The 25297-nt window shown below is 44.7% G+C and overlaps 4 protein-coding genes across 6 annotated transcripts in view; 2 read left to right on the top strand and 2 right to left on the bottom strand.

Moving 5' to 3' along the window:
- LOC6589756 (exportin-2) overlaps positions 1 to 1534 on the top strand; it is a 3620-nt gene extending 2086 nt beyond the window's left edge. Inside the window, exons 5-7 of the mRNA XM_002014693.2 lie at positions 19 to 175; positions 231 to 531; positions 593 to 1534. Of these exons, the coding sequence (XP_002014729.1) occupies positions 19 to 175; positions 231 to 531; positions 593 to 1330 (1196 nt within the window). The 3' untranslated portion in view covers positions 1331 to 1534. The remainder of the gene's footprint in view (positions 1 to 18; positions 176 to 230; positions 532 to 592) is intronic.
- LOC6589755 (diacylglycerol O-acyltransferase 1) overlaps positions 1 to 6822 on the bottom strand; it is a 10599-nt gene extending 3777 nt beyond the window's left edge. The window contains exons 1-5 of one of the 3 annotated variants that reach the window (XM_002014692.2): positions 6664 to 6822; positions 2694 to 3040; positions 2498 to 2626; positions 2348 to 2439; positions 2231 to 2283 (exon numbers count right to left, since the gene is read on the bottom strand). In XM_002014692.2, the coding sequence (XP_002014728.1) occupies positions 2231 to 2283; positions 2348 to 2439; positions 2498 to 2626; positions 2694 to 3025 (606 nt within the window). In that variant the 5' untranslated portion in view covers positions 3026 to 3040; positions 6664 to 6822. Of the gene's footprint in view, positions 1 to 2230; positions 2284 to 2347; positions 2440 to 2497; positions 2627 to 2693; positions 3041 to 3329; positions 3450 to 6663 lie in introns of those variants that run through there. The other 2 variants (XM_026988789.1, XM_026988788.1) reach the window with 2 other exon arrangements.
- On the top strand, positions 2133 to 25297 carry LOC6589241 (trans-1,2-dihydrobenzene-1,2-diol dehydrogenase). The gene is made up of 4 exons (XM_002014697.2): positions 2133 to 2218; positions 23521 to 23991; positions 24264 to 24790; positions 24842 to 25297. Exons 1-4 carry the CDS (start codon positions 2155 to 2157, stop codon positions 25208 to 25210), a joined length of 1431 nt encoding a protein of 476 aa, XP_002014733.2. The 5' UTR covers positions 2133 to 2154; the 3' UTR covers positions 25211 to 25297.
- On the bottom strand, positions 7738 to 12953 carry LOC6589238 (mucin-17). Its single transcript, XM_026988990.1, has 4 exons — positions 12698 to 12953; positions 9899 to 10268; positions 9584 to 9745; positions 7738 to 9553 (listed from the first exon to the last, which is right to left on the bottom strand). Exons 1-4 carry the CDS (start codon positions 12951 to 12953, stop codon positions 7738 to 7740), a joined length of 2604 nt encoding a protein of 867 aa, XP_026844791.1.

Here is a 25297-nt window from a genome sequence, read left to right as displayed (position 1 = left end):
GATTTTTCTTTTTTGCAGCGATAATGCGAAGCTTCTTTGTGCTGCAGGGAGCTTCCATGCCCTTCATGGGAGTGGCTCTGCCACGTCTCACAGAGATCCTAACCCAAGTGGCCAAAAATCCATCGCGTCCACACTTTAATCATTATCTCTTTGAAACATTGGCATTGTCTATAAAGTGAGTGCTCCCTTTCTGCTTTTTGGATTCCCAACTAATTTGGTTTTATCTTTAGAATCGTTTGCCAGGCAGATGCCTCGGCTGTCAGCTCTTTCGAGGAGGCTTTGTTCCCAGTTTTCCAGGGAATTCTGCAGCAGGATATTGTCGAATTTATGCCCTACGTCTTTCAGATGCTTTCTGTTTTGCTGGAAGTGCGCGAGGGCAGCGGCTCTATTCCAGAGCCCTACTGGGCCCTGTTCCCTTGTCTACTATCGCCCGCCCTCTGGGATCGTACAGGCAATGTAACGCCTCTGATTCGTCTCATCTGCGCCTTTGTCAAGCAGGGTGCTGCCCAGATTCAGGCAATGGGAAAACTGGTATGAATTCGAAAGTTTTCCAATCCAATTTCAATTATGATTCAATTTCTGCTTTTTTCAGAATGGCATTTTGGGTATCTTCCAAAAAATGATTGCCTCGAAGGCAAACGACCACGAAGGCTTCTATTTGCTGCAGAACCTTCTCTCCTATTATCCGGCACCTGAAATCCAATCGAGTATGCGTCAGATCTTTGGGCTGCTCTTCCAGCGACTGTCGCTGTCGAAAACGCCCAAATATATCTCTGGCATCATCGTATTCTTCTGCTTCTATGTGATCAAGGCCGATGGCAGTCAGCTGGCAAAGCTTATAGACGAAATCCAGCCGAACATGTTCGGCATGCTGTTGGAACGCATTTTCATCACGGATCTGAAAAACGTCGTCAAAGAGCTGGATCGCAAAATGGTGGCCGTGGGAGTGACTAAACTTCTCACCGAAACTCCCGAAATGATGTTGCCCCAATATGCCCAATTCTGGCCGCGTCTGCTCCACGCCCTCATCGACATGTTTGAGCACCCGCTGGAGGCCTTGAAGGGTATTGAAGGGGAGATTGTTGGCGGAGTTGCCGAAGATCCCGATGCCGGTTACCAGGTGGCCTTTGCCCAACTCACCCATGCCCAGCCCAAGCAGCAGGATCACCTGGCCGAGATTAGCGATGCCCGGCAATTTTTGGCCAACGCACTGTCCAAGTACTCGCAGAAGCGACCGGGAGAACTGACCAACCTGTTGGGTCCCCTCGAACAGGAGTACAGGCAGATATTGCAGAAATACTGTGATCAAGCCGGGGTACGCATTGTCTGAGAAATGGAATGAAATTATGATCCGCAATCACAATCACACCTCGCCATACATTCGCATACTTTTCTCCATATATTTGTACATGCAACAGAACAGCTCTCCTTCAATCAATCACTCACCCAGTCATGCTGTTTATTTGAAATTGTTTTCTTATATATGTTTTAGTGTATTTTTTCAAACAATAAATAGTTACGTTACGCATATGAATTGTTCGATAGATGGTTGCGACACCTCAAAGGGAAACAAAGTACATTTTCCCTGAGATTTTCAATAGGTAGATGAGAGAGCTTTAGCTTTAGCTGACTAAAAAGTTTATAGGTGTATTGTACGAGTTACCTTAATGTCTGCTTAAACACAGCCCGAGTCGAATTATCGCATATACAGATATATAAAACGGTACAATAATTCGAAATCGTTCCAACAGTAATAGGTCGTCAGAAAATAAAATGGTCTACTACTTCATGTAAGAACATAAATTAATACACCAAGCCTATTTTACTGAAACAAATTCTCCTTAATCATTGCGAAACTAAATGTTTACGCTACAGTCTTCTCTAGAGCAGGGAACAATCCTAAATCTTTTTTTGAGTGTTGCAGAGAAAGAAAGAAGCGCATACGATAGAAATGGGTATTTCCTACCATAAAGTGGACACTACATATGTTTTCATGGCATTAAACAAATAAAATATCACATCAGATTGTTGCTTTTACATTAATGATGAGCAACCCTAACAATTCCTTTCATTTTTCGAAACTATTATTTTTGTTAATAAAACGAGTATTTAAAATTATTAGCAGAGTGCAACCAAGCACCATAACATACTACCATGCTTAGACTTCTTCAATCAATCAAATTTCCATCGTCAAAATCTTGCACGTCAAACTATCTGCGTGAGTACTCACCATTGCCAGACCTTTCTCTACCGCCAGACACAGGGATATGTGCACCAAGGAGACTGAAACGAAAAGTACACATGTGAAATTGGTTTGGGTTGCTTATTTCTTTAGTTGGACACTCACAAATGATCAGGATGAGGGCATTGTGGCCCTCGCCCTCGTTGCGACCGCTGATGAAAAAGAACCAGTCCAGGGGATTGATGCGTATGCCATATCTACGAAGAGTTGCAAAGATATATTCTCAGAAATTGTATATATTTGTATATGACTCACTTGAGCAGATTCTCCAGACCTAGGCGCAGACCGCCTATGCAGAGCAGTAGGAAACCCCAGTTGACCAGACCCGTGAAATTGGTAAAGCCCGAGCTCCACGAGAACAGCGAATCACGGGGTCGATGTATACTAACATTGAAAGAGCCTTTGATTACAAATTTTCCGCATCTGTGTATCACTGATATGTTGCACTCACGGTCTGCCGGGCTGAGCCTTACGCTGCTTCTCTTCTTTGGTGGAGATCTCCTCGGCTCGGGTCACACTCTGGGTTCGTCTGTAGCGCGTCTTCTTCTCACTGCCGTTGGTTCCGTTGCCGTTCTCGTCTTTGTCCAAGACTTTGCGATACTGCCGCAGATCGATGGGATTGCCATGCTGATCGAACAGATTCTGGGTGGACTTGCGGTTCCTCAGATTGCTCAGATTATGTTCCGTGGCCGAGGCTGAACGCCTCAGGCGCTTCATCAGTCCATTCCTTTCGTGCTCTATTTTTGGGGCCCCCTTTTCCTGGGGATCTTTGGTGGTTGTCATGGTTGCGTGGTAGTTCTTTAAGTTTTAGTAGCGGTAGAAATTTTATGTTGATTAGTTTTCTTGAATAGACCAATCTTATCGGACATTCCAGTTGGCCACTAAAAGTGCAATATTAAGATAAGATTTGAATGGTGCCCCCCATTAAAGAACTGAAAATTTGGGCCACAGAAATAGCGTAGATAGAGATTGACCGAAAGAAATCTGAAGAGGGCTAGTTATCGGTCAAAGTTGCTGGTAATCCATAAGATTAGCTTGTTTATAGAGAAGCAAGTATGTAGTCCATTTAAAAGATGGGTGAACATACGGCGTACAGACGCACTACCGGAATCCGTTTCAGTGGTTTTGCGGTCAAAGTTCGCCCGGCTGCTTGATCGCTGATTAGGTAAACAGATACTTTTTGCATAGACATTGTACCCCATCAATAACCGTGTGGGTAAGTTGTCTGGTCTGGTCTCGTCTATAAAAAGGGACTATTACATCTCACATTACCCAAGCAAAAACTAGTTGCAAAGTTGTTTCAACTACGCATCTTAGTCGTCTTTATAACGAGTCAAGATCGCATGTAAAATTGCTGATCACGTTTATTACTATTATCAGCATTAGAGCTAGTGATGATTCTACAAGATCGTTTGTCCCGCTTCACTGCCCACGCGTTTCCCCTATCGCTCGCTGTTCTCTCTCTCTCGATCCAAATAATTGTCTTTTGAGGCCCCAAATTCTATTTTTGAATCAAATTTCGCAGCAAGCGTCAATACTTGATTAGAAAATTGTTGTTTAAACAATTATTTAATATACTCGTTTATAATATATACGAATGGAATGACGAAATTTGGGGGTTATCTGTGGGAATGGAACGCATACTTTACTAGCGAAATCAACGTCATTTTCAATGAGGAAACAATCGTACATACATAACACATACACACACATACGTTTACTGATATACTCGAGAATTAACGTATATGTACTGTAAATTATATAAACGTTTCTACATGCCTAAAGGTATATTCTGATAGCCTAAGATACTGGGGATATCTTTAGTATATCAAAGTTCAAGAGTAATATTGTAGTTTGTTATCGTTTATTGCATAAAGAAGGCATAATGCGAGGATAATGAATGAACTGTAGATTGAAAAGTTATAGCAGACTTGCATACAGATGATGGATTTGTATCCATAATTCTTTTGTTTCAAAATTTGTTCTTTAGCAAAACTGTTTCTTTAAAATATTCCCGCACTACTTTTACATAATCATTCAGTTTCAGTCCATTGAACTGATCCAACTTGAAAGAACGACACAAGTGCATACAATATCTAAGAATTTACATATTCCTCGTGTCCCTATACATATATACAGAATGCAGTATGATTAAAGTCGAGTCATGGTGACGCAACATCATGGAGAAGTCGGCGAGGCTCGTCATGGCACATCAGGGCGAGAGAGTCATGAGTAATTTACAAGTCGGGTGTAGAGGACAGATACAGTAAAGCATGCGTACACGTACGGGTTACAAATACTACTCGCGTTTATATACATGCGTCCTATATGTATACTCAATTGTCTCCCGCATGTTGGGAAAGAGAAAAGAACCTGCATCGAATTGCTTCTGCGGTTTAAGGCTTAGTTTGTTGAACTTTCGGTTTATATTTATACGGCTGGAGGAGGCCATGGAAGGAGGGGCAGAACTGAAGTGTTTAACTGAAGCACTTATCGTGCTATACTCTACACATAATATTTGATTCCAGATAAGAATGAACTGCCTACAGCTGTGGTATGCTATCGAATATCTGATATGTTAGTATGTTGTACTATACCCTGATCATATCCTCTGTTCCCTGATAGACTTTGCATTGCTATACCCCAAAATATATCTGAAAAGATCATTCCCCTAGCCAGTGTTCACAGTTATACACAAAAACCTAAAGCTGATTGAAATGCAATATATGACGCGACCTTTCCTTCTGTGCTTTTTTAACATCGTCAAACATTCCAGCCTCTACGAACTCCGCTAATTACTACAGTCGCCAGTCCGAGTGAACCGGTTCCCTGTAAATGGTGAAGAACTCTCTTCCATCTACGGGCAGCAGCGGCGGCGATAAGTAGGTCAGTAATACAAACATTTTCATCAACTTTAGCTGCGGATCGAAGAGCATTGATGATAAAGGTTATCATTCAGCTGGAGCGGTTCACTGATTGCATAAGTACTCAGTACCCTCAGTACTCTTATCATGTTGCCAGGAGGCATTCCGCCGCCAGACATGTCTGGTCAGGGCACACACTCGCAATCATAATGTTTTCCCCTACTCGTACTTCTTACATCGTAAAACGGATGCGTGCCCACACAAAAGACACGGACACGAGAGTAAGCAAATAAAACATTAAAAATTTGCCGGCTCCTCGTATTCTCTTATCAATGGAAAAGCACGTCTAAATGTTGTGTTATCAGCGGCAGTCTGACATTTGCCGCCGCCGACTGATAAAAGCTCAGCTGGTATTTTCCTATTGGATTGAGAGAAAATTTGTTTTTCCAACAGGTTCACATACAAGTATACAAAGATCTCTCTCTCTCTCTCTCCATTGTTTGCTCTGCCTCTCTCTCCCACTCTATTGTTTTCTCTGTTCCTCTGTTTAGCACGAACAGGTTTTTGGCAATAGAAGTTTGTTTGGTTTTTGTGATACCCTGCTTGCAAAAAGGTATTACGATCTTGAATGGATATTGGTAACGCAGATCCACCATCAATATCCCTATTGTGTATAATATAACCTTGCATATAAACTTCTTTTTACCGAAAACATTTCTAAGATCCGATCACAATATCAAATAACCTTCGCTCAAAAATCGTCTTTGTTTCTCCCACCAATCGTTTCTTATTGCAGTTCTAGCTGTTTTTATATATGTATATATGTAGCTTCCAAGGAAACAATGGATCGAGGGAAGGGTATCAACAGCTTCGGCCACCAATGATTAGCTTGTTGTTTTGTTTTGGAAGAGACAACGACGCCGCCGCGGCGTCACATTTCGAAAATGTTTCCTCAGACCTGCGTCTGTCCTCGGATCAAGGTTATTTTCGCTATATGCTCGAATATAGCTGGTCATTATCTGATTACGCACAACACATTGATGGCTGAAGAGAGCTGCCAGAGATAGTTTCACTAATCTATATTTCTATATTAACTAACGCTCTAATGCGATTTGAATTGCAAAAACGATATTATTATCATGGGTAGACTTGATCACGGATGTTTTGTTCTACTTTTATCACTGTTTATCAGAACGAAACCAGTTCTAAAGGGGGGAAATTGAGTCATAAACTTTGGCAGCACGTGTTTTCGGTCACTTTTCTTCATTGTTTTTGTCACTTTTGTTCTGGTTTTACTGTTCTTTATGAGTGAACATCTCGTAAGTTCCGTTTCGCAGAACTGCAATTCTGCACACTTCATTTGGGGGCCGGGTGCCCCATTTACGGTTTTCATAAACCTTCCCCCCAACAAAAGCGAAAGTGAAGCGAAGAATCCAATCGGTGGATCGTAAACAAAAAAGTTTCACGCTCTCTCACTTAATTTTAGCGTCTCACTGGAAGCTCCATGAACTTGACTTCACACCAAAACACTCTTTGTTAAACTATTAATTTATTTACGTGTATTTTCGGGCACCTTGCATACAATTTAGTTTAATTTGTACTTTGTTGCTTGTTTGTTTGTTTGTTGTCTTCACCCACGACGCACACGACGGGGGGTGCCAGAAGAGAACGTTGCGGCGGCGTTTTATTCACTGTGTGCGTTTGTCGTTTTTCGAATGTTTACATTTGCTGAATATATTACATGGCAACTACACGGTAACTACACCTTCGGTACATAAGGAAAAGGGAAAAAGAGGGTACTGACAACAGGCGAAACGGCCCAGAAAATAAAACGTATGCAAGGTAAAATCCACCTCTTTTTCTTTGAATGGGCTATTCAAAATTACGACTCATTTTTTCGTTGCACAGTGAGCGTGAGGATCAGTCGATAGCTCCGATAACATATAATCGTTTTTATCGCGGGCCGTGAAGATTTTGATTGGCGCTTGGAATTAATGTAATCTGATTTGAATTCGATAATTCCATATGCTACAGATTAGATCTTTCATATGGCAACTATATATATGATATAGCAATCTTATAGTAATGGCTGCGCCATTCATAGCAGATTGATTAAGAAGACCTTAATTCTCTACCTCGCTGTGCTAACTCACCTTGCATTTGGATTGAAAGCAATCATTTTCATTTAAAAATATCGAAACACCCCTGACCAATGATAGCGGTGATGAGCGCGGAAAAGCGATCGCGTGAGAGCATTTGAAAAAGAGCTTTCGTCTTAAATGTAACTTTGTTTGACATGTATTTTATCTCTCGAATTGATGTCACTTGTTAACGGATATTTTTGTATGTTTTATTTTATTGCACTAACAACTACAAAACAAACATTTCAATAATTGAATTTGTAGAATACAATACAAAATCCTTCTCAAATTAATTGTAACTAACATTTCAGTCACATTGTGACGTCAGCAGGGCCTAACAACTAACAACAAATAAATACAGATACAGATACAGATACAGATCGGTTCTCCTCCCGTTAAAGCTGACTTATTTACAAAAACAATTAAGTGTAAGAAAAGTTTCTGATAGATTTGGTATAGAGCGCAGTTAAGAAAATTGTGTTATCTTAGGCTAATGCTGCTGTCGTCTCTCCTCTCCCTCCGCATCGTCGGCCTCCTCATCATCTTCGTCTGGAGACAGGCCCTCAATCAAGTCCTCTAAATCATCCTCTCCATCGTCCACATCATCCACGAACCTGTCGATGCGTTTGAGTAGATTGTGCTCGTTGTCCTCCTCTTCATCCTCCTCAGCCTCTTCGTTCGCCTCGTGCTGACTGGCAGAGGTGGCAGCCTCATCATCGAAACCCGACTCCTCCAGCTCATCCTCCTCCTCATCATCATTATCGTCGTCATTGTATTCAATGTCGGTTGTAACTGTGGCCCCAACTTTAACCCTCGACTCGGGCAATTGATCATAGTCAAAGACCTGACGCGTTGCCCGCAGCGACAGCTCCGTGCTGGTGGCAATCTCTGACCCCAGATCCTCGCCAGCTTCATCATCTTCCAGTAGACTCGATATACTGCCTGCCTGACTGCCAATACGAGGCTCTGGCTGCTGGGGAAGCAGCCTGGTGCTCACTGGCTTCAGGATGGTGCTCATGGTGCTGCTGGCTGGGATTGGATTCGCGACTGAGGCGTGTGAAGTTGTCGAGGAGGCAATCTCATGGACATCGGCAAACATGTTGTCCAACAGGCTGAGCAGATCATTGACGCCACTAGGCGGAGCAGTAGATGGAATTATCAATGGCCGCGGAATAGATGGAGTTGTCGATGGCGGAGCAGCAGATGGAGTTGTCGATGGTGGAGCAGCAGATGGAGTTGTCGATGGAGGTAAAGAAGTTGTTGCAGTCGTCTTCAAAGTGGTTGCTCTTGGAGTGGGTTTGGTGGTGGAACTGGTGACCGTCCTTCTTGTGGTTGTCGTAGAAGGCCTTTCTGTGGTGGTCGTCATTGGCGTTGTTTTCGTATGCAAATGCTTGACCTGAAAGGTCTCCACTGTCCCACGCTTCTCATTCGGATCGGCGATACGGACTACAGGTTCTCTTTTAGAGATTACCGGCACTATCTTCGGACTGTGGGGGTCCAGTTCGTTTTGGCCATAGGTCTTGACCTTGGAGTGACCCTCGATGATGAGATACATGGGTCCCAGCAGAGCCTTGGGCGGCTGCCTATAGTGCGAAAAGAGCGAGTCGGTGGTGGATTCCGGCGCGGGTGCCACTGTGGGACGTTGGGCCAGATTGCTCGTCTGCGGGATCAGCAGGCGGTTGTTAGTCGTAGTCGTCGTCGTCGTCGTGGTGGTGGTGCTGCTGGTGGGTTCAGGGCGTAGATAGATGGGAAGAGACGTAGGCGTGGTCATTGGCATGGAGATGGATGTGGAATTGGTTGGACTGGTCGACAGCATCGGTCGGAACCCAGAGCTGCTGCTGGTCTGCGGCACAAAGGTCACGGGTGCGTAGGCCATCGGTGGACGCGTGGAACTAATGCCATAGCCTGCCGACGGCAGGGACTGATAAGGTTTACTCGTTGCCATCAGGTACTTGGTGGCCGGCATTGTGGGCTTTACCTTCGGCTTGAGCACTACCTCCTTCTGCAGGAGTTCGTGAAGCCAGGGCTTCCTCAGAGACGCCTTCGAGCCACCCAGATGTCCCGTCAGGGAGTTGGGTGAATAGCTAACCGTCTGGTGGGGACTGGAGCTGAAGCTGTAGTGCTGCATGGACTCCTGGTGGTGGGCATCGGCGTAGTTCAAGCGATGCGGTGGCATGCTTGACATGCCGTTAAAGGGAGCAGAGGTGTGCCAGGAGGTGTAGGGCGGATGGTAGGCCATTGATGAGGTCATCGATTGCTTTGGTGGAGGTGAACTCATGTGGCTTATGTGGCTCATGTAGGAGGTGCTCATGCTGGGTGAACCCGAAATAGATAACGGACTTCCCCCCATCATGCTGTGACGATATTCCATGTGGGACGGCGCAGAGCCAGAGCCAGAGCCAGCTTTCATCATCATCATGGGCGGTGGCATCAAATGCGTGGGCGGCATGTACTGCTGCGGTTGCTGTTGAAATTGAGGCTGATGTTGTTGTTGATTTTGTAGCAGCTGTTGTTGAATTTGTGAGTGTTGTTGGCTTTGTGAATGGATTTGCTGTGGATTTTGTAGATGTTGTTGATGCTTTTGTGTGTACTGTTGTTGAAATTGTTGATTTTGTTGTTGAATTTGTTGTTGCAACTGCTGCTGCTGCGGCGGAGCATAGTAACTCCTTCGTATAGCCGCATACTTTGCCTGCTGTTGTTGTTTCTGTTGCTGCTGTTGCTGTTGCTGCAGCTGCTGTCCCAAACCCATTCCCGGATAGGAATGCGAATGTGGCACTCTCACCCGCTCACTGGCTACGCCTAGAAGAAGGATCTCGCTCTTCGTCTTGTTCCGCAACACCTCCGGTGGCAACTCCTTCTTCCTGGCCTCTGGGTTACTCTGTCCGGTGCCATTGTTCTCTGCCCAATAGCGCACTCTGTCCAGGGCGGGCGGACTATAGTCGTAGGTGGGATCCTTTTGGAGCGGATCCCCATGTCCCAACGGTCGCCACTCGTTGTTGTTGTTGTGATCCAGTCGGGGAGCTGTGAATGAGTTTGAGAAGAGGCAGATATGGAGATGATTGAGTGCCGTATCAATTTACTTTTACATGTGCAACTTTAATTGCCTCCAGCTCTCCCACACACACACTCGTTTGCTCCCCCAGACACTCACACACATAGTACCGTCCCCGAATGGCCGGAAGGCAGGAGCTATAGCTGGAGCCGGCGCTTGGAGTCGGAGCCAGGCCAAATCATAACTCGTTAAAGTGTTAACAAATGTTTTTGTCCCGTCACTTGGCCATTGGTGGGCATCCTGGTTGCTCACCTCATCACAACGAGAGTTGCTCTAGGAGTAGATCTGGTACAAAGAAATGCTTTGGCCCAATAGTGTGAATATAGAAGCGAGAGAGAGGGCAATGTTCTGAGGCGTAAAGTATATAGATATTTCGTCTGCCTATAGTCTGAATTTTCCAGCAAGAGAAAGATAAATTCATAGCATGAATAGCTACACGTTTTATCCTGCCTTTTATTGAAGAAGAATTCATCTACACGGACCGAGGACTTCAGCAATTTTCACATACATATAATATATATATATATAATAATATATAAAGAAATCGAAATAATCGAATAAAGAAAATCCCCAATGCACCACATTTGAGCTCAATCATGACAATCGTGCCTTGGCAGCGACACTCGTCAATCTGCCCTCGTGGTTGACTTCAATCTTGTGGAGTTGTCCGTGCATAAATTGATTTTAATGCCCGCAGTCTGTGTGGAAGATTGGGGCTCACTCGCAGATCCGTGGAGCTGTTTAGCTCCTCTCTGCGAGGCTCCTAATTAAGCCCGAGTCAGAGGCCAAGCTGCCACACAGCCTGGGACTCTGCGTGTCTATGTTGATCCCGACGCCCACCTGGCAGCAATCACTTTCGGCTGTCGACAGGCGTTGATCACTTGGGGCCACGACCAAGGCAATCCACACAGTAAACATAAAGACAGACACAAAGAGAAGTCGACTCTGGCTCAGGCTCTGGCTCTGCCTCTGGCTTTGTCTTGGATTGGGCTGAAGTTGGGCTTGTCTTGGTTTTGCTTGATTGACTGATCAACGGGCGGTGGCGGTGGCGGCGAGGAATGCGGAGGCCTGATAAATTATTAGCTAAAACCAGACAAATCGCTTTCCATTTGAGCAGCGACAAAGGCATGCGGAGCTCTCAAGAGATCCCAAACGTGAGGACCTGCAGTTGGTCTAGGCGGAAATGGCCAGACATGCATCTTGATCTGCTTCTAGCAATTGCTCTTTATACCCTTGAAAGAGCGGGTATGACAAGCTTGGAAAAGGATAAGTTGTTGCCTTGATCTTGCCATCAACCAGAGGATTATGGAACGCAAGTGTCTTGTTCGAATTATATTCAGGGAAAACATTCAATTCTCGCAGGAAAACTTTTATTATTATCATGTTGGGGTTGGGGTAGCGGTTATGTGTACATCCTACGATGAGGCAGCCTCAGTAGAGGTGCTGCTGGCCTCAGTAGTGGAGGTGCCGTTGTAGGAGAGAGTGCCATTTCCAAATTGTGGACGGCCCTGAGATCCTTCCCGTTGAGGTCTCTGTAGTCTTCCTTGAGCAGCAACCACAGCAAGCAGGGCAAAGAGGACAATCAAGAAGTGGAAACGCATGTTGTTTGCAAGTTCAAACTCGAACTGTGATAACTTTCACTGTCTCCAGAGCTCTTTTATACCTTATTTTCCGGAAGAAATCTACCCGCAGAACAGCTGCTGTCACTGTGTGACGTTTCATAGCTCAAATAAACGTAAGATCTACTTGCAATTGGGAAAACCCGTAGACAAACAATGACTGGGGTACAAACGGAGTGAGCGACTTGGTCTTGACTCTGTCGCTTTTCATCTGCGTCATCGATACGCAACAGCTTTTGGTACTTTATACGTTTTCTGTTTTTGTTTATGTTTGTCTCTAGGGGGGTTTTTCCTAACTAAAAGAACCGATTATCCAGCTCCAAAACCTGGTGGATGGAAAGGGTATTTCAAGCGTCAGCTCGCCCTTGCCAGCCATCCTTTTGGATCTTGTCTGGGGTATTTCGGGTGGGCGCCTGCCTACACCCAGTAGTTCAATCCACTCCACGGCAGTCCAATCTGATTGAGTGCATGTACGGCTGCTCGTATCTGTATCCCATTTATCCTTGCATAATTGCCAGTAACCACGAAACAATGTTGCCAGACGATTTTCACTTTCATTCGCATTAAAATGCCTCGCATGATTGCGTTCAAAATTGTTTGATCTCCTAATGCTGGCCATTAAAATAGCGCCCCCCGCCCCCGGTGGACCTCCGCTCACTGCTCTCCCAATTATGTTGGTGAAACAAAATCAAAGTGCAAATCTTTCATATTTTTCATTTTTTCATCATTTTTGTGTGTGATTTTTCTCTTTTTTTTGTGTGTTGCGGTTCATTGCTCACCTGTTGTCGCACCGGGCGTCAGTGGCTGTGGCTGTGGCTGACCAACCTCATCCTGACTGGCATTTGTCTTCGTCGTCGTCGTCGTGGTCGTGGTCGCCGTCGCCTCCGTCTCTGACGCTGTTGATTGAGCCAAGACCTCGAAGACTCCGCCGGCTGAGTGGACCACGGGTGCGGCCGAGAGGAGCAGCAGCAGGGAGCAGCCCAGACACAGTATCGTAACCAAATCGTTGCTCTTGTGGCGTTTACTGATCATCATCTTGGCTCGGTTCGTTGATCGCCGTCGGTTTTTCTTCTGTTATCTGGAATATTTTCGTAAATTGTAGAGCTGTGTTTCGGTTATGGCTTTGATGATGATTTAATATGCCTATAGATCGATTGTTCACCGAACAATCTCTGCAATTTATTGTCTGACAACTGTCGTTGGACCATTGCAAGTGTATTCTCAAGTATTGGATAACGGACGTGAATGAGGAAGTAAGCCAGCTACCATTTCAATGGACGCTCTTAACAGGTTGTTATCGAGATTGCTGGGAAGTTAATTTACTCGAAATGGTGCCTACATGTCTATATTCAGGTGGCCATAAAAATTGATTCATGTTTGCTGATGAGCGAGGAAATTCGACCTTTCACTTAACTTAAATATTTATTTATCTAAAATAAATTAATCAAAATCGCTGTAAATTATAAATTGTTGAGATGTGGTTGATAGTTGATGATGAAAGAGAGAGAGAGAGAGAAAGTGTCGGGGTAATTTCGGCATAATTATTATTATAGGAGCTTACTTTTGCTCTGAAAGTAATTGAAAACATTCACAATGCGATCTATTAAGGGTGAAAGATTACACTAATCTTTGTTACAATTTTAAACACATTAAAATCATCGCAAAAAACTCTGCCGTTAACCGGAAAAACATCTATCCCTTATGGCTCCAGGCAAACAATTTTATACTCTAATCATTTCAGGGAAATATTTTATTGGTTCTATATTTAAGTAGTCTTCAGACATATTTCCAATTATGAGAAATATTACTATTCCCTCACAAAATTTTGCATTTATCAATACCCAAAAGGGCCTAACCTAAACAATCTTACATCGCACTGAAGAACCTACTCGTATGCTAAGGTTTCTCCTTTGCTTTGCAACGATCCTTCTGTGAACTGTAATTTCCTGAATGAAAGATTTTAAAACGATTAATTCATAATTTATGGCACTTCAGGACCGAAGGCAGGCGGTCAGGCAGGTCAGGGTGACGTGACAAACCAGACTCCCTCTGGGGAGACGGCGACTCTGACTAGGGTCTGACGTCTACCCACGACTTGGGCGGGCGCCGGCATCTTTGACCAAAGCGTCGTAGCACTCTTACTCCTTTCATTTCTTCACTGTACCTGAACCTTTCTTCCGCACCGTAGCTCTACCCCTCCTACTTCCACTCTCCTGATCTTCATACCACTGGCAATCGCCTGCTCTTCGTGTATCACTTGCACTGTATTGATCTTTCACTGCAGAAAACCAACCCAATCTTCCACCTCTCCCGCTGTTCCTCGCTCTGCCTGGTCTTGCGCTTCCCACTTCTCCGATTCTTTTTTGCGATCATGCCCTAAGGGCTTCTTATCATCATCATTTGCCTGCTCTCCGCAGTTGCTTGTCATTTTTGTCTCGTCTTTTCTTTCCTTCTGAAATTTACTGACTTTTTTCGGCTTGCTCTTGCGCTTGCATTTCGTTCCCATCGAAAGTGAAACTTGTGATTTCTGATCATAAAAGAAAATTTGCATTTATTTTGCAGCGGGCTCTACGGGTTTCTTGTAGCCGGTGTCGCCGCTGTTACGGTTGCTGCTGTTGTGTGGCTCTTGCCGTGGCTGTTGCCATGGCTGTGTCGCTCGGCGGCAATCGTAAAAATTAACTTGATCACTACACGCATAAATAAAGCCATTAAATGGCAAACATCTTGCTATGGCAGCAATTAAAATCAAATAAAATTCGCCGACGGCATCTCGGCATCCAGATCAACCCCTTGACGGGGGCCAGAGTGCGTGCGGGAGGGGAAACCATCAGGAAGGGGAGGTAGCAGTGGCAGCAGTGGCTGCAGTGGCATACAATTGCATATAATTTGTTTTGCTTTTCGCAAAAACTATTTCCAAGTATTGGGAGCAATGAATCCCCGAAATTATCAGCCGGAAAATGAACAATACAAATGTACCAGTGCTTCCTATAACAACATACGGCTAGAGTTATGAAATAGGCCTACATTTGACTACCCTTTGCAGACGGTATTATTGTTAATACCAGCTGTTTGCAACGCAGAAAAAGAAACATTTGTGACTTAAAAAGACCCAACAGCGGAATAGAATGATTAATTATTAGCTCAAACCCGACAAATCCCCATAGTCCTAGGACCCACTCGTATTCCCAATACCCTGGCATCCACCTAAGGACTATATGGTGTTGGTTTCTTGTACGAAAAATGTGTGGAACATTTGATTATTGTAGGATAACTTTTTTTAATATCACTTTGAGGTTTGGGTAGTGGTTATGTGTACATCCTATGATGAGGCAGCCTCAGTAGAGGTGCTGCTGGCCTCAGTAGTGGTTGCGGCGGTGCTGTTGTAGGAGAGAGTGTCATTTCCAAATTGTGGACGGCCCCGAGATCCTCCCTGAGGTCTCTGTAGTCTTCCTTGAGCAGCAACCACAGCAAGCAGGGCAAAGAGGACAATCAAGAAGTGGAAACGCATGTTGTTTACAAGTTCAAACTGAAACTGTGATAACTTTCACTGTCTCCAGAGCTCTTTTATACCTTATTTTCCGGAAGAAATCTACCCGCAGAACAGCTGCTGTCACTGTGTGACGTTTCACAGCTCAAATAAACTTAAGGTCTACTTGTAAATGGGAAAAACCGTAGAGAAACAATGACTGGAGTACAACGGAGGGAGCGCCTTGGTCTTAATCATGTCTATTTGCCTTTTAGAACCTGTCAGTAATAGATCACTTTCTGAATTTCGAATGAAACCTAGTCTTTGTGGGACAAACTTGTTTGGTTCTGAAGAAAATCCCATCTACCTTTTCCAGATGTGGCTAAATTTAATTCTCAGTAAAATTTGATCAGTAAATACAGCTCAAAGCTGTGAACAATCAGTCTTTAAGGTTATCTGTGCTTCTGTAAGTTAGGCCTGTTTTCTTCAGTGTCCACTCACGTGTAAGTTGTTTAATTTTAGCTACTGTGTTACAGCCCATTTGCATAAGTCAGAGTCACGTTGTAATGCATTTAATTACTCATAATTTTTGTGTTATTTCACTTTGTGTTTACATGACAAGTGAAATGTGTTGCCAGCTAAGTGAGTGTTATGATAGGGTATTATGTGATGATCCGATACAATCATAAGTACCGCAAGCGTGTTAAACTCTTTTTGGGGCTTTTAATTGCTGGCCTTGAATATAATGTATACAGAGAACTCCTGAAAAGAGTACCAAAGAGAGTTCCATGGAGAAGAATACCCATTAAAGGCTAGACGAATCTCACACTTTGTGCTCTCTTTCTTTTTATATTTTTAAAGAAGAGCAAAGTAAAAAGTAAAGCCATATTTCGAAACACAAATGCACTTTCTGTCGTTTGTGGAGTCCAAGTACTGATACTCCTAGATATCGCAATTAATCCTTTCACAAGTTTTAGGATTTACAACCCTAGGCGGTATCCGAATGCATTTGCTAAACTGAAAACCAGCCAAAGTTAAATCAACTTTCATGGCCCGCCCGATGCCACTCGGGTTGCATCCAATCAAACGCATCCCACACATCGTACAAAGTATGCGAGCACATCATTTTTATTCCCCCGCTATCATAAATGCATTCCAAGCACTTTCAATTGATGTCTCTTAAAAGCCACCACTCAGTCACTCAAACGCTTACTGGCTGCCGGACTGTTCGGGTGCCCGGGTGCTCGGGTGCCCACAGCAAACAGACCCAAAAGGCTCAACCGAGACAGAGACAGAGACAGGGACAGCGAGCGATGGATAAAGATGGAGTGAGAGATGCACTCAAAGCGACAGCTGTTAAGTGGCCGGCTTAGGCCATTGAGTGAAAAAAAGCAGCCACAAAAAGCCGACCGATGAGCAAACAAACAGACCAATAAATAGACAAACAACCGAAGCAAAGCAAAGACCAAGTCGGAGCCAGAGACAGACCCGAAGCTGCAGCCAAAGCCAAAGCCAAAGCCAGAGATTCATTCAAGTGCGCGACACTTTTTATGCGTTAAGCAAAAAGCAACAAAACGAAGAACTGAATGAATTCAAGGGCCGGCGATTTAGATACTCTTTCAGGTGCATGGTTTCTATTAAAGATACATATGTGATAAAGTCATTCGATTTAGAATCTTTTGGGCAGCTATAGGATTTAGGATATAGCGAAGTAATATAAAAACAATTATCGCAGGTGCCAAAGCTGCAATTGCTGAGAAAGAATATATAATACTTCCGTCTTGTTCATTGCAAACCTCTGCCGAAAATCCGAATACTGTCTTGTAGGGTATAAAAACCAACAACGACGACAACTGGTCAAGAAAAAACAGCATGGGGAGCAGGAGCAGCAGAAACAACTGCAAGAAACTGGCGCACTGAGATGCATACCAACATGGCAGCGTATTAGCCAAAGACAAATACTAATTGCAGCCAAAGCAGCTGCAACAGAAGCAGCATCAACAGCATCAACAGCATCGCATCAGCATCAGCATCACAAGCATCAACCTCAGCAGCAGCAAGCATCAGCGGCAAGCATTAGCAGCCGCAGTTGCAGTTGCAGCTTTTTGTTGCCGGCAGTTAATTTCATTTAAAGAATGTCATCTTCACTTTAAGTGAAAGATAAATGTGCCGAGATGCAGGAGTGCCTGGAAAATCAAGTAGCTGTTGGGTCTCCCTTTCGCTTCAACTCCATCTCCCTCTCTATTGGCGTCATACACTGCGTATGAGTGATGTCCATTTGTTTGTTCCCTCCAAGCGCCGGCTTAACTTTATATGCAGTGTCTTAATTCTGTGCGCAAATATCGTTAAGTGAGAAAGAAAGATTCGATTTCGCTGGCAAAGAAAGGGGAATTTATGTGCAGCATCCGCACTCACGGATTACCCGATGGACCATTGAAAAGCGCGAGTTGATTGATGGAAAATGCGTGAAAACGGTCAACGAGCGATCGCATGGTAATGGTCAAAAATGAGTCGTGACTGGCGTGCAGTTCTTCATAGCCAAGGCTGAAATGGATACGGTTAGCTGTGATACATGATCCATATAAAGATCGTTATGTTAAGGTTGACTCATCAATCTTCAGCGAATGTTGGTTCAACGATCTGGTATTTGTTGATCTGCAGCGATCGTATTTTATCCCTAGCCATATTTGTTGCTTTTAATTGCTCGTACGTTGTGGATTTGATACGATTTTTACTGATCGTACATCAACTTTGGTGGTCATACATGAGCTGAACATGTTGTAAAGCAATCTTCATTGATTATTCAAATGTGTAAACCAATCATATGCTTATGGTTTTACATGATTTTGGGCGATCAGACATGATTTGTACACAATCGTAAATGATCAAACATGGTCTTAAATGTTCAAACAGGATCTTAAATCACTTCTCATCATGTCATTTAGACAGTATTTTAGGTGCTCCCACATATAGTGTATATGATCGAAACAGGATCTCTAGCGACCATTCCAGCTCGTTTAGTGATTGTGCAGGCTGTCAAGCGATCAAGAGGGAAGTGAAGCAGTGTGAAAATATTTGTTCGGCATTTTTACCAACAAATATTTCTACAGATCACAGGTCACGCCACAAACTTTTAAAGCAGGGAAAACTCCCTTTCCAGCCTAGTTTAAAGACACTCGCACTTAATAAAAAGATTCATTCTGTCCAACGATCGTTTGTCAAACAGCCATCATTCACTTTCCAACCTCACCAGAACCACATTCACTTCATCAACTAATTCTTTCACTCACTTTCACTGCCTTACACAATCTAAGCAGGATCTTACATCATCTGGTTTCTGGCAAACAGCTTACCATTCAATGCAGGTCGCTGAGGAGCGATGATTCTCAACTCTATTTTCGGCTTTCGGGCTTGTATTCGTTTTATAATCCTTTTGTGAATGCTCTTATTTGATTAATTTGCAGTCATTTCCTGGCTGACAATTGTCACAAATCAATAATCAAACACACAAAACACGATACGATCCACACAAAAATGGCCGGGCTCGGATTCGGACTCGGGCACTGAGGACGGGGCTTTCAAGAAAACATTTCATTTCATTTCATTCAGTAAATTTCACTTTTAAACGACCAACGCGGCCGATGAAGATACTCGTAGCGACGGCCAAGGTGGCTCTGGGAGCTTCTTATTCGTACACCTGAACCGACGACAGACATTCGCACGGCTTCGGCTTCGACTTTGGCTTTGGCTTTTGGCTTCGGCTTCGGCTTGGGGTTCGGCGTTCGTCTCTGACGGGGACTTTTATGGAGGATCTTCAGGTTTTCTAGTCTCTCTGGTCTGGTGCCAGTGCATCCGTTTCAAATCGCGTCCGTTTGTTAACTGATTTCGCGTTGTCTTGGCCAAAACTCAAATTCGAAACTGTTAAAAGAGGCAGCGACGCTGCCTGTGGCTGCGACAGCGACTGCAAGCGAACCACCAGACAAGTCTGCACTTGTTGCTGTCTCTGTCGACGCTGACGTCGCGACGTCACCAAAGTTGTCGTCTTTTCGCTTTTTTTTTTGTAGTTGTTGTTGTGCTGCCTGTTTGGTATTTTGTTGTTGCTAAAGTAGCTTTTGTTGAAGTCTCTGCTGTTGCTGCTGCTGTTGTTGCTTGTGGTGTGGTTTTCTTTGTTGTTGTTGAAGTTCCTTTCGCAGGTTTTGTTGTAAATATTCTTTCGAATCTTTAATTTTCTGTTCCCCTGGACCATTTTTAGCATTCGGACACTAATGATACGAATGATACGTTGATTCGCTGTACAAATTTCCCATACGCGAATGAGCACATTCTAAACCGTTTTACAGGAGCGAATATCCACATGAATATGTAGTAGTAGATGCAATACTACTTTTGGGGGGGAATCTTGTTCTGCTTGGATATGGAACTGAATGGAATGATTGGAATGCTGGTCTACGTGAGTTCTGTATAGCTTTTTCCACCTCCTCCTGCAACGCGGATTTTAGGAGGGATCCCTGTGCATGGAAGAAAGCTGCTGCTTCTGCAGTTGTTTCGCTGTCAAGTCAGCCTCACATTTTCAGCTGCCTGGCCCATGTTTCCCAAGAAGATGTTGGTTCTGTTTAGTCGCAACGGTTTTCTGGACTTTCGCTTTTTTTCGTGTCGGTTGCATAAAAAAACACCCGAAATTTGTGGCCAAATAAATTTCTACCTGGGGCCACAAATCGTAAAATATGTTAAGAGCTTCGGGCCACAGCCAACAGCAACAACAGACAAAAGCAATTGGCAATAGTCATGACATGACTGGCTGTCAATTGTTGCTTCTGCCGCTGTTGTTGCTGTCTCCTCTGCCCCATGGGCGTGTGCGTATTTGATGGGTGTGAGGAGTCAGGAAAGGAGTGTGAGGGGGACGGGGACGGAGACGCGCACACGCGAAACACGTCAGGTGCTGATGTGCCTTGCCTCAAAGCCTTCCTTTGTCTTGTGCACAAAAATGATGGTGTCAATTAAGGCGCAACATAAACGAAGCAGAAACCAAAAATTGCAAATCAAAAGACTTTGGCAACGAACTTGACACATGACTTTCACAACCTAGAATGGCTTTGCCTTTGCATACCCGTAATGTATGCCCATATCAATGGGTACTGTACTGAATAACAAGCGCTTGGAAATCAATCCACTTTCTTTTTCAAAATTAAGCATATGTATGTATGTATGTTTAGTATTCTTTAGTGAAGCTCAAGACTTGAGAAGAATGCCTACAAGATATGAAGAATTGAGTTTTGTATGCTAGGACTCTCAACCTTTAGAAAAAAAGCGGAAAAAGATGTGATGGTGGACAATTCCAAGGGGCTCATAAATTAGTGCCACCAATTACATATTTATATAATTGGAAACTATTTTGCCGCTCAAATTAAGGATAGAGCCTTGGCAAATCATTTCCATTCCCCTTCTCTGGCAATTTGTTGTCCTCCTCCTCCACCCACACCCCCGCCGTACAAAGCGTATTCAAACGAATTTCCTCAGTCAGTTGGTCACTTGGTTGGTCTTGGTTAGCCGCATTAACTTGTTTCTGAGGCAAGGCCATCGCCGAGTGTCGAGTGGCACCCCCGCCAGTGGTTTGCGGCCCGGCCCCCCCCTTAATTAGCGCATGTGTTGCATGTGGCTGTGTTGCATGTTGCCAGCAAAACTTGAAGCCTGCAACTTGCCACTAAGCAAACATTGTTGCTGTTGCTGTTGCTTGTGCTTGTGCTAGGAGGCTATTGGCAGAGGCGGAGGCTGAGGCTGAGGCCCACTCAGCCGTGTAAATTGTATCAATAAATTTATTGATTTCAACTGTTGCTGCTGACTTGTTTAATATTTTGCGACGATTTATGTTGCAGGCATGCAAATTTTAGTATTTATTTGCTTTGTCGGTGCACGAAGGAGATGCTGCCAAAGCCGCTCTGGCTTTAATGAACATGTTGTCTCCGGCCGTGTCGTCGCTCTCTGTGGAAAGAGTCATCAAAAGACGCACGCATGGCAAATTTGTGTGCTCCAGCTGTCATCTATGGCCCGGCTCGTACAGCTCCGACAGCTCCTCCTGCTCCAACAGCTCCTCCTGCTCTAACTGAATCTGCAGCTCCGACTCCGACTCCAGTTGGATTTCCAGCTCGTGCTCGTGTCGTTTAATGACAGAAATTAGGCAACCTTTCACTGGCGCATAATTTCACCCACACGCACACACTCGCACTCGTCCCCATACAGAGACACTTCCGGCAACTGGCGAGAGTTTGTTTATACCCGATAATGCTAGACGACCATGCGGTATATTGTATTTGTGAAGATTTATGTAACTTGCTGGATGATCGGTATAGCAGGGATATCAGAGACTAAAGTTTTAAGGACTTTAAAACATTGCACTATAAAATAGGATGGTATCCATTTGAATGTTGTAAAGCTGTTATCCACGGAACTATCATCTTAATTAAATAAATATTACGCCCAGAATGTCAAAAACGGTGTATATTTGTGGTTTATGGCGTTGCCAGCAGTAAAAACGGATTCTCTTTGGCAGAATTGCCATATATTTACTGTATTTTGTTCTCATTGTAAACGTATATCCCGATTCCCTTATCTGCCTTATCTGCATGCCAATTAGATAACTTTCTACTCGCAAGTACAACTCGGAAAGTAAATTTGACTAATGGGTATGTCAAAATCGAAGTACTCGCATCGACAATGGCATTCCTACTTGTTTTGTTGAGTCTGCACACCCAAAGAACACTTTCGTTCATTGGCTAACCATAAATACACCTCTCAAAAGCATTCGAATGACGGGTCTCACACATATTTTTATTATTTTGCATTTGGGTTAGGGCAATTTCTACGGCCATCGACTTGCCGTGCCCGCCACTGGCCACAGCACCTGCCATGCATGCCAAATCAGGTGAAAAGCACTGTTGGGGCGAGTGGAAGCCACCAGCGCGGCAGCGGCAGCGGCGGCGGCGGCGGCCTGTCTTTGCTGTCGCCCGGTGCATCGCTAATTAGATAAACAAATTTTCATGTGTGTTGGGTTTTTGGTGTTGGGCTACGCTGCGCTGCCAGCAGTCCACTTCGACGTACCCCTGGACATTGTTGCACGCACTCGAATTATTGAAAAGTGAAATAAGCTGCGAAAGGTGGCTGCTTCCCCGAGATGAAATGGGGAATGTTGAATGCTCTCCCAATCTCCCAGTCATGAATTCCAAGGATATTCCTGAGACGATAGATAGTTGGATACAGATAACCTAGATGGACAGATGGAAGCATTCACTTTGAACTCACTTAAACATTCATTCCTTCTAGCTGGCGATCGATAGGTAGAAGCTATAGGATGGGATACAATAGAAATACGATTATAAATCGGATAGTAAAGAGCGATGATTTGGCCTATAATGGATAAGCTACAAGTACATATCCTTCTGTAGTAATCGATAACAAATATTGAACATAATCAAACGTCTCTCTTGGGAATCTCTCTCGTTGTTGAATAAGATACAAATCCCTTGATTTCTCCCATTGAAAAAGCACCGACCATCTTTCTCAGCAAAGCTTAGGTACCCTCATGGTACAGCAGAGTACTCGTACAGTGATAAATATACAAACAGTCCGATGCTTAGTTTCTAAAAAAGAAAGTGAAATTCGAATGCGGACAGAACGCGGCGCAAAGTGCGAGGCCCAGGTAGCGCCTAACTTGGCCAGGACCAGGCCAAAAGCAAAAGCAACAGCAACAAAAACCAGACCCGATTCGTTGCGATCCGATGCGATGCGATCCGATCCGATCCGCTGCGAGTTATCGCAAGTTTTGATGCTAAACAAATATGACTAATTATGGAGGAACTGACGCACTAAACAGCGCCACATAATGCCCCAGTCGTCTTGGTTTCGACGTAGATGGTCCATACAATACCAATCCCAACCCAGGCAACAACCACACCGGGGACCGGTTGCCGAGACCCAAACAAACACCCGCAATTTCGCCAATTCGTGGAAAAACGTTCGATTGTATGAATGAAATGTGTTTTACGCGACAAACAACAAAGTCGCAACCGAACTCAACTGCGAGTTGTCGTAGTTTTCACTCTATAAGGTGACTAATCTCTGCCCGGCCCACGTCTCCCCCAGATGCACTCTCCACCTTTCGCGCCAAGCGCTCGTCCAGACAACTCGCCTCGGAGAGCCGCCACCACTACAGAGTCATCCAGCACAACAACAACAACAACAGCAAAAGCAGAGGCAACGTCTACACTAGCATGTGCAGGCCACGCCCACGACTGTTGCACATCAATCGATTCAGCGGCAGTGATGGAAGTACTGACAACACAGACAACGCATCCAACAGTGACAACTCCAAAAACAACTTGGAAGATTACAAATCGCAACCGGACGACGGCAAAACTTTGAGGTGGGGAATAGCGCCGGTCAGCCTTATGGCAGATGATTTTGCTGCCGCTTTGAGTGTCCTGCCGCCGCACCGCCATGAGATCGTCTCTTGTGCGGCCGCCTATCGTTCGCACGCCGTAGCCTTTGCTGACAAATATGAAGTGAAAAACGTGTACACCAGCTTTGAGGATCTGGCCAGGTGCCAAAGCGTTGGTGAGTATTTAGAATCAATGATTTCCCTCCCGCTGTATCTGCAGTCAGTTGCATTCAGTGGAAGTCCGTCTGTCTCTTGTATTCGCTTCGCTAGCTATTGCAATTTACTAACTTACTTATCTGCAATGTTTGATAAGGATAGAATGGGTTTTGAGCTCAGAGCTTTGGGATAGATAGTCCCCTAATCTCTTATTCTGCTTCAGAATGTGTTTTTTGAATGGATTCTTACTATTGATCATATCCTACTAACAATCCTACTTCCTTGACGTCAGATGTTGTTTACATATCGCCCCTGAATCCGTTGCACGGTGAACTTTGCCACCTGATGCTGAACCATGACAAGCATGTGCTGTGCGAGAAGCCGATCTGCATGAGCGAGTCAAAGACAGAGATGCTGCTGCGGAAAGCCCAGGCCCGCGGTCTCTTCCTCATGGAGGGAATGTGGCCACGCTGCGTGCCCGCCTACCACTATTTGCGCCACCAGATCCTGCGCAATCGGCTGGGCGACGTCCAGAATGTACACTGCACCCTCGGACTGCCCGTATCGCAGAGCAAGTTGGCCCTCTACGGGGGAGTGGCGAGCGATTTCGGTGTTTACGGGATACAGTTGGCGCTATGGGTGTATCGGGAAGTGCCAGAGAAGGTGCGGGCTACGGGAAAGCTCAACGAGGAGAATGTCGATGTTGTGGCCAGTATAGAGCTGGCTTTTAGCCACAACCGCTGGGCCAACATCGAGGTGAGTGCCGAGGAGAAGCTGAGCAATAAGGCCATCGTCCAGGGCAAAGACGGATGCATCAAGGTGTGTTCACAGATCTCTCCCTGATCTTCCTATAGAACTTTTTCCCCACAGATGACCAACTATTGGTGTCCCACGCGTCTCATTACCGAGGACACTGACTACGAGTTCCCACTGCCTGGTGGGGACGAGGTGATCACTCACTATCACAACCGCTTAGGTATGTGCTACGAGGCGGAGGAGGTGCGAAACTGCATCCTGAATGGCTGCACCCAAAGCGAGCTGTTCAATCATAACGAGAGCCGACTCCTGGCCAACCTAATGGACAGCATCCACGCCCAACTGGGTGTGGGTCGGAGCCGGGAAGTTTATACGGAGTTTCAGCTGGAGAACGATCTGAAAAATTCCACGGAAACTGCTACCGATCTGGACACCGGTGAAGCAGAGAATCTTTCGACGAAGAAGAAAGGCGCAGGCGCATAGAGCGGGCGGATATCTGGTGGATATATTAACATAATTATGAATGTATTTTCTGTGTGCGAATAATGAACATGTTTTAAATCTGTCTAA

Source organism: Drosophila persimilis, unplaced genomic scaffold (assembly GCF_003286085.1).
Source record: "Drosophila persimilis strain 14011-0111.01,24,50 unplaced genomic scaffold, DperRS2 tig00000191-arrow-pilon, whole genome shotgun sequence".
NCBI lineage: Eukaryota > Metazoa > Arthropoda > Insecta > Diptera > Drosophilidae > Drosophila > Drosophila persimilis.
This window is presented reverse-complemented; position numbering and strand designations above follow the sequence as displayed.